Source organism: Procambarus clarkii, chromosome 69 (assembly GCF_040958095.1).
Source record: "Procambarus clarkii isolate CNS0578487 chromosome 69, FALCON_Pclarkii_2.0, whole genome shotgun sequence".
NCBI classification, from domain to species: Eukaryota; Metazoa; Arthropoda; class Malacostraca; order Decapoda; family Cambaridae; genus Procambarus; species Procambarus clarkii.
Window position 1 is genome coordinate 12,798,351 of NC_091218.1, and position 12,407 is coordinate 12,810,757.

At 44.1% G+C, this 12,407-nt stretch overlaps 1 protein-coding gene across 1 annotated transcript in view; it reads left to right on the top strand.

Moving 5' to 3' along the window:
* The first annotated feature begins 2,846 nt into the window (after nt 1-2,846).
* Nucleotides 2,847-12,407, top strand: part of LOC123772230 (uncharacterized) — a 48,133-nt gene continuing 38,572 nt past the window's right edge. The window contains exons 1-2 of the mRNA XM_069311041.1: nt 2,847-3,029; nt 8,469-8,670. Coding sequence (XP_069167142.1) covers nt 8,482-8,670 — 189 coding nt within the window. The 5' untranslated portion in view covers nt 2,847-3,029; nt 8,469-8,481. The remainder of the gene's footprint in view (nt 3,030-8,468; nt 8,671-12,407) is intronic.

Sequence of the window (12,407 nt, forward strand, 5' to 3'; positions counted from 1 at the left end):
GTCACCTTAATGTCACCTGGCGACACAAATCATTTCAGAACTAAATTAACTCTGGTATCAGACACGGTTGAGGGCCACAGGGTTAACAACACTGCAAACTTGGCATGACAGGACGGATCTTATCGAAACCTTTAAAATACGGAACAATTTGGAGGATGTTGAGCCCGAAAAGTTCGTCAAAAGGTCAGATATTCTACATATTTAAAACTCTGAACTGTAATGTCAATCCTGACTTTAAAACACTTCCTTGAAGGTTGTAATAAAACCCATGGGCACCACACCAGAAATAAATCTCTCTTTGATATCTCCAGTCAAACTCTAATTACTCATTACTCCTCTAATTACTCAACACAATTCTGCCATTAGATCAATAACACACTCTGGCCCCAGACAACACTCGGTGCCCTTACTTAAATCTTTGAATATGTTAGATATTAAGTCACTGCACATCCTCTCAAGTGTACTCTGTATATTTAAAACTCTGAACTGTAATGTCAATCCTGACCTTAAACGCTTCCTAGAAGGTTGTAACAGAACCCATGAGCACCACACCAGAAACAAATACCTATTTGATATTCCAAGAGTGAGCCTTAACCAAACTAGAAATGCTCTACAATATCAAGGGACCCAGAATGGGGAATGACCTTCCCAATCACGTCAAAGGCTGTACCTCTCTCAACCAGTTTAAGAGGAAAACTAAGTATACTACCTAATAAACTCCATGTAACCTACCTTACCCCCTAAATGTCAACCCATGTCTTGCTATTTTCAAACAATACTGTTTGTTGACCAACTTGTATAATTGCTGATTTCTGCCACGTTCCCCCGCCCCCCTTTTCTTTTCCTTTTTCAAGACAATTTATACTCTAATCTCTACTAGTATCAAGCTTTAGCCTAAGTGTTTTTTCCCCACACCTTGCCCGAAACGCTGTGCGTATTAGTAGCTTTAGCCAGCAGACTTTAAGACTATGGTTCTTGAAGGAAAAAAGAACCAGACAAATCCTCATCTGCTACGTAACATTGCACAGATGCATATAGAAGCAAACTTGGCATCCGACAGCTTCACTTACTTCACAGGTGGATCAGTAGACCAGCAGGGACAAGAAACCGGAGCTGCAGTTAAAGCAGGAAACTCTGTAAATAGTTGGAGACTCTCAAACGGGTGTTCGGGTATTGTATGTACTATTGTATGATACTGTATTGTATCCTCTATCTATAAATTCAACATTATGTTTGTAACTCATCTTCTATATATGTACTTCTACCTGAATAAATATTTTTATTTTTTATTTTTTTTGAGATGTAACACAAACAAGGAGCAATGGTTTCAAGCTCAACACGCCACAATGTTGGACTGAGAACAGGAGATGCTTTTTCACCCATAGGGTTATAAACCCATGGAACCGCCTACCCGCCGAAATCGCAAATGCCTAAACTGTTAAATATCAAAATCCAGTTTGAAAAAAGTAATCAGGGCAAAGGGGGGGGGGGACCTTTGACAAAGCGCCGGCATCCTGTCCTTGACGCTGCCACTTGAGTATTAGTGGTTTTCAGGTAATTAAATAACACCCTCCAGAGGTCGATAACTTTTAACCCAAACATCAAAACCATTCCGTACAGTACAGACTAAATTTTGCCCGGGTTTAAAATAGTAAACACAAAATATTAGGCTAAACTACCTTTTATTTTTTTTTTTTTTGAGATATATACAAGAGTTGTTACATTCTTGTAGAGCCACTAGTACGCGTAGCGTTTCGGGCAAGTCCTTAATCCTATGGTCCCTGGAATACGATCCCCTGCCGCGAAGAATCGTTTTTTCATCCAAGTACACATTTTACTGTTGCGTTAAACAGAGGCTACAGTTAAGGAATTGCGCCCAGTAAATCCTCCCCGGCCAGGATACGAATCCATGACATAGCGCTCGCGGAACGCCAGGCGAGTGTCTTACCACTACACCACGGAGACTGCAAGACTTTTCTTGAAGGTGTATGCAAGAAGGGCGTCATTTTAGCGTTGGGAACAATTAATGACTATAGACCGCAGGAGGATCGTCTAAGCCGCCATCACAATGACCCAATTGTGACACTAGCTCTCCACATATGTCAGTTGCTTAATTTAGAACCTGTACTTGTGGTCGATCTCGAACCCATTGTTGATGTGACGACTTATACTGAATTTTGTGACTAACTCATCAAGATTGTAACTTGCTTAGCTAAATGAATTGTGGGGTTCAGTCCCTGAGCCCATTATGTGCCTCTGTAACCCGTTCCACTACTGCCCACAAGATGGGTATGGGGTGCATAATAAATGAACTAAACTAACTAAATGACCCATTTAAGCTCAATGAATCATCAGGACGAGAATTTGGTCATTTGATCGTTACCAATGATGCGTCTGCAGACTATGAGTCACAATAACGGGGCTGAAGATATTGTGACCAAACCACACGTCAGAAAATGAACAAAACGACGACGTTTTGGTCCGTCTTGGACCATTATCAAGTAGTGATAATGGTCCAGGACGGACCGAAACGTCGCCGTTTCTTTATTTTCTGACGTGTTTGGACATCGACTTATAGCCTAAGTTTCCCTATAGAAGTTAAATAGGTTCCCGGGAATCAGGCAACTGTTGTGGATCGCATTCTGCAGAAGGTAAGTAGTTGGTCTAGGATAATCTTGAAAGGCCTAACAGGTGTTCTCCCAGCGAGCACAATAACTATTGCAGTAAAACATGAAAGTTATTCTCAACTATGTTAGTTATTAAGAAGAAAGTACACTGCTCCCATCCCAAACAGGCATATGACAGAAACGTGTGTAGGGGTCAGGAAGAGTGAGGTGGATCACTGGGTACCGGACCACCGCGGGTATGGCCTAATACCCAGAGTGTGGTAGTGAGCGGGTAGTGCGCGGGTCCAAAGGTTTCCCGCCCCGCCGCCGCCATAAGGTCTTCCCGCGCCTCGCCCAGGCCAGTGTAGCGCGCGCCCGCCAACTGTCAGTAGCTCCTCCATACTGCACCTCCTGCCACACTGTGTAAGTTAACTGTTACTGAGGGATCGTATCTTGACTTGTTCTATAGTGATGAACACTTACGTGTGCACTTGCTGTCCACAGGTCTTAAAGTGGACGACATTTACCCGAGGGGCAACTATATATGAAGAAAGGTGAAGCAATTAGTGTATTCATAAAGACTTGTGTGTTTAGGAATGATTATCTCGAGCGAGGTGACAATAATGAGATCACATCCTCGTGCGACAGCTCTCTTAAACCACCAAAATGCACAACACCAAAATGAATTTTCTTTGTCCATATTCAGGCGTTTTGCAATTCCTCTCTCGTTCGACGATAGCCTCGTCGAGGGCAGTCTGGATAGTTATCGTCCTGGATCTCGGTTTTGTTTGACTGTTGCCGCCGGAGCCGGCTAGTTTATTGTGCACCCCATACTCATCCTGTGAGCGGTAGCGCAAAAAGCATTACAGAGGGCACACAAAAGGTGTTTATCAGACCTCATCTTAGATTATTACACTGGATTTGTGTAATTGTATCCTGTCTTAGGATAGTGAAGGAACCGTTAAGCGGCGCGCTTCTCCAACACCTGTCTTGCTCAGTCTAGCCCACTACAGATGTTGGCACAAGGTCTAGAATGTTGTTACCATGCACGTGTGGGCTCTATCACATACTGTTACCATGCGTGGGGCTCTACCAAGTGCAGTTACCACATGTGGTCTCTACCACATGCTGTTACCACGTGTGGGGCTCTACCACATGTGGTCTCTACCACATGTGGGCTCTACCACGTGCTGTTACCACATGCTGTTACCACGTGTGGGGCTCTACCACATGTGGACTCTACCACATACTGTTACCACATGTGGGGCTCTACCACATGCTGTTACCACATGTGGGGCTCTACCACATGCTGTTACCACGTGTGGGGCTCTACCACATGCTGTTACCACGTGTGGGGCTCTACCACATGTGGACTCTACCACATACTGTTACTACATGTGGGGCTCTACCACATGTGGGGCTCTACCACATGTGGGGCTCTACCACATGTGGGGCTCTACCACATGCTGTTACCACGTGTGGGGCTCTACCACATGCTGTTACCACGTGTGGGGCTCTACCACATGCTGTTACCACGTGTGGGGCTCTACCACATGCTGTTACCACGTGTGGGGCTCTACCACATGCTGTTACCACGTGTGGGGCTCTACCACATGCTGTTACCACGTGTGGGGCTCTACCACATGTGGGCTCTACCACATGTGGGCTCTACCACATGTGGTCTCTACCACATGCTGTGGGAGATACCAGTCCTGTACCAGGTCAACAAAATATTCTCCCGCTGCTTGTGACTCCTAGATGCACAGGTTTCGTAAGAGGTTGAGTAAGATGCCTGTGCATCCCGGCCCAGCTGGTCTTCGGTATGTTGCACTGCAACATACCGAAGTATGTAGTAGTGGTTGCAGTGCATACTTCTTGCACTGCAACATTTGTCTTCCTGGTTAAACACTTTCATATGTAACCTGAAGTGGATCATGCAGGTCAACAGTTAACAATCAATTGATAATTACCATTGTCATTAAAGTGATAATGATCACAACAGTCTGAGACTGATAGTGAGGAAGAGACACTTGTGTTGCCAGCTGAGTGTGTTGCTAGGTGCCTGACACCAGCTGGGTGTGTTGCTAGGGGCCTGACACCAGCTGGGTGTGTTGCTAGGGGCCTGACACCAGCTGAGTGTGTTGCTAGGGACCTGACACCAGCTGAGTGTGTTGCTAGGGGCCTGACACCAGCTGAGTGTGTTGCTAGGGGTCTGACACTAGCTGAGTGTGTTGCTAGGGGCCTGACACCTGCTGAGTGTGTTGCTAGGGGCCTGACACCAGCTGGGTGTGTTGCTAGGGGCCTGACACCAGCTGGGTGTGTTGCTAGGGACCCTGACACTAGCTGAGTGTGTTGCTAGGGGTCTGACACCAGCTGGGTGTGTTGCTAGGGGCCTGACACCAGCTGAGTGTGTTGCTAGGTGCCTGACACCAGCTGGGTGTGTTGCTAGGGGCCTGACACCAGCTGAGTGTGTTGCTAGGGGCCTGACACCAGCTGAGTGTGTTGCTAGGGGCCTGACACCAGCTGGGTGTGTTGCTAGGGGCCTGACACCAGCTGGGTGTGTTGCTAGGGGCCTGACACCAGCTGGGTGTGTTGCTAGAGACCTGACACCAGCTGAGTGTGTTGCTAGGGACCTGACACCAGCTGAGTGTGACCTTGTCACACACCCGGCCTTGTCACACACCTGGCCTTGTCACACATGGTCTTGTCACACACCTGGCCTTGTCACACACCTGGCCTTGTCACACCTGGCCTTGTCACACACCTGGTCTTGTCACACACCTGGCCTTGTCACACACCTGACCTTGTCACACACCCGGCCTTGTCACACATCTGACCTTGTCACACACCTGACCTTGTCACACACCTGACCTTGTCACACACCTGGTCTTGTCACACACCCGGCCTTGTCACACACCTGGCCTTGTCACACACCTGGTCTTGTCACACACCTGGTCTTGTCACACACCTGACCTTGTCACACACCTGGTCTTGTCACACCTGACCTTGTCACACACGGTCTTGTCACACCTGGTCTTGTCACACCTGGTCTTATCACACACCTGGTCTTGTCACTCACCTGGTCTTGTCACACACCTGACCTTGTCACACACCTGACCTTGTCACACACCCGGCCTTGTCACACACCTGGCCTTGTCACACACCTGACCCTGTTACATACCTGACCTTGTCACACACACGGCCTTGTCACACACCCGGCCTTGTCACACACCTGGCCTTGTCACACACCTGACCCTGTTACATACCTGACCTTGTCACACACCCGGCCTTGTCACACACCCGGCCTTGTCACACACCTGGCCCTGTCTCTGGAACAGCTTCCAAAGGTGCTTAAGCGACTCTGTTCACACTAATTCTTGGACAAATTAGCATCGGATTCAATAGGCTAGAGTCTCTAGCCTATCACGAAGCAGTTACGCAAGCACCTACGAACCTGTACATCTTTCCTCAATCTTTGACGGCTTTAGTTACATTTATGAAACAGTTTACAAGCATGAAAACTTGCCAATCAACTGTTGTTATTGTTATAAACAGCCTCCTGGTGCTTCGGAGCTCATTAACTGTTTAATAATTGTAAACAAAGCCGCCAAAGATTGAGAAAAGATGGACAGGTTCGTGAGTGCTTGCGTAACTGCTTCGGGAATCTGGGCCCCCGGATAAGAATAGGTTCATGCCTTTATCTTAAGGAAAAACTCGCCTTAGACGTAATACTAAGATCTGGCTCGAACTCTTGCCCAGCTCTCAGAGGGAAACTGAGTTGTAACCAGATAGCAAGCGATCGCAGTCATGTGTGTACAGGAGATAACGGGCCGTTATCAGTTCCACAACAACGCATTATAGAGATTTAGCCGTTATACTGATAAGGTAAATGCTCTACCTGGAAATTATTGCTATGCGCCATCGCTGTACTTGGCTATAATTATACTGACAGGGTACCACTGTACCTGGCTATAATTATACTGACAGGGTACCACTGTACCTGGCTATAATTATACAGACAGGGTACCACTGTACCTGGCTATAATTATACTGACAGGGTACCACTGTACCTGGCTATAATTATACTGACAGGGTACCACTGTACCTGGCTATAATTATACTGACAGGGTACCACTGTACCTGGCTATAATTATACTGACAGGGTACCACTGTACCTGGCTATAATTATACTGACAGGGTACCACTGTACCTGGCTATAATTATACTGACAGGGTACCACTGTACCTGGCTATAATTATACTGACAGGGTACCACTGAACCTGGCTATAATTATACTGACAGGGTACCACTGTACCTGGCTATAATTATAGACAGGGTACCACTGTTCCTGGCTATAATTATACTGACAGGGTACCACTGTACCTGGCTATAATTATACTGACAGGGTACCACTGTACCTGGCTATAATTATACAGACAGGGTACCACTGTACCTGGCTATAATTATACTGACAGGGTATCACTGTACCTGGCTATAATTATACTGACAGGGTACCACTGTTCCTGGCTATAATTATACAGACAGGGTACCACTGTACCTGGCTATAATTATAGACAGGGTACCACTATACCTGGCTATAATTATACAGACAGGGTACCACTGTACCTGGCTATAATTATACTGACAGGGTACCACTGTACCTGGCTATAATTATAGACAGGGTACCACTGTACCTGGCTCTAATTATAGACACGGTACCACTGTACCTGGCTATAATTATAGACAGGGTACCACTGTACCTGGCTATAATTATAGACAAGGTACCACTGTACCTGGCTATAATTATAGACAGGGTACCACTGTACCTGGCTATAATTATACTGACAGGGTACCACTGTTCCTGGCTATAATTATACAGACAGGGTACCACTGTACCTGGCTATAATTATACTGACAGGGTACCACTGTACCTGGCTATAATTATACAGACAGGGTACCACTGTACCTGGCTATAATTATACAGACAGGGTACCACTGTACCTGGCTATAATTATACTGACAGGGTACCACTGTACCTGGCTATAATTATAGACAGGGTACCACTGTACCTGGCTATAATTATACTGACAGGGTACCACTGTACCTGGCTATAATTATACTGACAGGGTACCACTGTACCTGGCTATAATTATACTGACAGGGTACCACTGTACCTGGCTATAATTATACAGACAGGGTACCACTGTACCTGGCTATAATTATACAGACAGGGTACCACTGTACCTGGCTATAATTATACTGACAGGGTACCACTGTATTTGGCTATAATTATACTGACAGGGTACCACTGTACCTGGCTATAATTATAGACAGGGTACCACTGTACCTGGCTCTAATTATAGACAGGGTACCACTGTACCTGGCTATAATTATAGACAGGGTACCACTGTACATGGCTATAATTATACTGACAGGGTACCACTGTACCTGGCTATAATTATACAGACAGGGTACCACTGTACCTGGCTATAATTATACAGACAGGGTACCACTGTACCTGGCTATAATTATAGACAGGGTACCACTGTACCTGGCTATAATTATAGACAGGGTACCACTGTACCTGGCTATAATTATAGACAGGGTACCACTGTACCTGGCTATAATTATAGACAGGGTACCACTGTACCTGGCTATAATTATAGACAGGGTACCACTGTACCTGGCTATAATTATAGACAGGGTACCACTGTACCTGGCTATAATTATAGACAGGGTACCACTGTACCTGGCTATAATTATACATACCTGTATACATACCTTATACTGCCTGTCCATGATAAAATGAATTATGTATATTCGGCACACATAACCTTCAATTTCTCCCCTTGCTCGTTACAGGATTCAAGAGACCATGGGAGACGCACACACGAGGCCTCAGGGAGCGCAGCAGAAGGCGCAGACGCTGGCCCTGGCCGACCTGCGCACTGTGAAGTGGGTGGCGTCACAGACCCTGGTGAAGGAAGCCTACAATGTAGGCAAGCCCAGATATCTGGCGCTCAAACAGGCCGCCATTGTGGGCTGGGTCGTCGTCTTCTATGAGGTAATAATTGATTGATTTATTATTTATTTATATACAAGATATCACAGTCACAGTCTATTATATCACAGTCTCCGTGGTGTAGTGGTATGACACTCGCCTGGCGTTCCGCGAGCGCTATGTCATGGGTTCGTATCCTGGCCGGGGAGGATTTACTGGGCGCAATTCCTTAACTGTAGCCTCTGTTTAACGCAACAGTAAAATGTGTACTTGGATGAAAAAAACGATTCTTCGCGGCAGGGGATCGTATTCCAGGGACCATAGGATTAAGGACTTGCCCGAAACGCTACGCGTACTAGTGGCTCTACAAGAATGTAACAACTCTTGTATATATCTCAAAAAAAAAAAAAAGAAGGTACATTGGGTTTATTAGAGTACAGAGACTTGATGTTTGACATTCTTGTAAAGCCACTAGCATGCTTAGCGTTTCGGGCAGATTCTTAATCTAACATATACAGTAATTTTAAGTGGGTAATTTCTAGCAAAATTAAAAATGTTTATAGGTACATTGTAAGAAAGTACAAAATTAGATTGTAAGAAGGTATAAAAATGCATTGTAAGAAAGTATATAAAAAAATTGTATAAGAAATTTGACAAAAAAGGTAGATACATTAAAGTGAATTTAAGGGTTATCCACAGGTACAGTTTATCATAATTTGAGGATTGTTGCAAGATATAATGTAGCAAAGAATGTGTATAACATGATATAAGATAACAGCAATGATTACAATGGTAAAGTTGTATGGCATAGGTACATATTTTGGGGAATTGGGTAGCGCTAGATACAGTGCGAGTTTCAAGCACTATGTAGGAAACTATGAAGATGAAATTAGGTACTTTTTGGTTTTATTTTTGAATAATGCAAACATTTGACAGCTTTTCAATTCATAAGGGAGTGAGTTCCATAGACTAGGTCTCTTTATTTGCATAGAGTGTTTACACAGATTAAGTTTGACTCTGAGGATATCAAAGATATATTTATTTCTGGTGTGGTGATAATGGGTCCAATTACATCTGTCCAGGAAGAGTTTCAGAACATGGTTTACACTTAAGAACAGGGTTTTGTAAATGTAATTGGCATAAGAGAATGTGTGGAGTGAGATTATGTTTAGCATGTTTAGGGATTTAAACAAGAGGGCTGAGTGTTGTCTGAAAGCAGAGTTTGTTATTGTTCTGATAGCAGATTTTTGCTGGGTGATGATGGACTTAAAGGTAGTTTGCAGAGGTTGAACCCCATGCACAGATACCATATGTAAGATAGGGATAGATTAGCGCATAGTATAGTGAGAGGAGAGCAGAGTTTGGAACATAATATCTGATTATAGAGAGTATACCAACCGTTTTTGAGGCTTTCTTAGTTATGTGTTGTATGTGGGTGCTGAAGTTGAGTCGATAGGCCAAAGAACTTTCCATCATTTTTATTGTTGATGTTAACATTGTCTATCTGAAGCTGAATTGCATTTGTTGATTTGCTTCCAAAAAGATGTGGTAGGTCTTTCTTATGTTTAGTGTGAGTTTGTTGGTTGAAATCCATAAGTGGACTTTATTTAGTTCATTGTTTACAACATTATTTAGTGTGTGTGGGTTGGGGTCTGAGTAGATAAGGGTAGTATCACCAGCAAATAATATAGATGTAAGAATGTTACATCTACATTATTTTTAGACATTAGGTAGATCATTGATGTATATAAGAAATAGGAGAGGTTCTAGGATGCTCAAATGAACAAATCCACAAGGGCCGTGACGAGGATTCGAACCTGCGTCCGGGAGCATCCCAGACACTGCCTTAATCGACTGAGCTACGACAGGGTAAAAGAGTTGAAACCGAAGTTCTACTGAACTTACTGGATCCCGTAGCCTCTCCGAGGCACAAACCAGGATTTTACACAACTCCCCCCTGCACCCGAGCTATGTCAATAGGCCGTTCTCCCTCTTCGCCGTTTCATCATTACACTCCCGGACGCAGGTTCGAATCCTCGTCACGGCCCTTGTGGATTTGTTCATTTGATGCATCACGTTAGTGTGATCTCTGCGTGTCCTAGGATGCTGCCCTGTGGCACTCCCTCAGTTAGTGGTAGAGTGGGAGAGGTTATATCATTGATGGCTACATATTGGTGTCTGTCACTAAGATAGGATCGGATATAGTCCAGGGCCAGGCCACGGACTCCATAATGGCGGAGTTTAAGTAAGAGGTAGTTGTGATTAACAGTATCAAAAGCTTTTCTTAGGCCAATGAAAAGTCCAATCGGAAACTCATTTTTGTCGAGGGCTGAGTAGATTAAGTCAAGCAGACTAATAAATGCATCATTGGTACTCTTTTGGGAGCAGAACCCAAGCTGACAGGGGCAGAGTATGTTGAATTATATGTATGTATGTTGAGTATGTGGAGTAATCCCACAGACATTTCTCATGCATCATTAATGATCTTCAATGATAATATGTACTTTTATATATTATAAAATCCAAGAGAACGAATTGTATTAAACCAAAATTGTATCAATTATAACTGATTATCTATTTGTTGAACCTTTGTCTGTGTTATGTAAAACAAATTGGACAATTTGGTTTTGGTGTAAATCAAATTTTCCAGTTTGGTTTAACCCAAATTGGTTAATTTGACAAAATAGGTTAAGCTAACCTAACCAAATTTTCCAATTTTGTTTAACCCAAAATAATTAAGCAGTGTTGCAAACATTGAAGCCGTGTACCAAAGCACTAACCAGTGACCTATCTCCCAAGCCGTGTACCAAAGCACTAACCAGTGATCTATCCCCCAAGCCGTGTACCAAAGCACTAACCAGTGATCTATCCCCCAAGCCGTGTACCAAAGCACTAACCAGTGACCTATCCCCCAAGCCGTGTACCAAAGCACTAACCAGTGACCTATCCCCCAAGCCGTGTACCAAAGCACTAACCAGTGACCTATCCCCCAAGCCGTGTACCAAAGCACTAACCAGTGACCTATCTCCCAAGCCGTGTACCAAACCACTAACCAGTGACACTAACCTTGCATATTATGTGAATAGATTCAATGAAGCAAAAGGCAACATGAAAAACACTTGGAAAACTATCTCTAGTATCCTAGGAACTAAACAACACTCACATAACCAAATAAAACTCTACAAGGATGGGGATATACCGTCAACTGATTTAGAAATGGCAAATGAACTTAATAGTTTCTTTTCATCGGTTGGTGCTAATCTTGCCAGTAAAATCCCACAGACTCAGACACATATTAACACATATCTCTCAGGCAGCTATCCAAACTCTCTTCTCCTTTCACCAATCAGCCCGGCAGATGTTGTGTCCATCATACACTCTCTAAAAACCAAGGCAGGGAACACCAGTGAAATTCCGTCCATTGTGTATAAGAGAGCCTCCCATGCCCTTGCCCCACCCATAGCACTACTGTTCAACAAATCTATAGAGTGTCACACCTTCCCTGATATCCTCAAAAAAGCAAGAGTAACGCCTGTCCATAAAGGAGGCAATCCGGCGGACATAAACAATTATAGACCAATATCAAATCTACCCATTCTATCAAAAATATTTGAAAAAATTATTTACAAACAGCTCTATTCCTACCTCGTAAAATTCGACATACTCAGCCCCTGCCAGTTTGGCTTCCGGTCCCAAAAGAGTACCAATGATGCAATCATTAGTCTCCTTGACATTATCTACTCAGCCCTTGACAAAAATGAGTTTCCGATTGGACTCTTCATTGACCTAAGAAAAGCCTT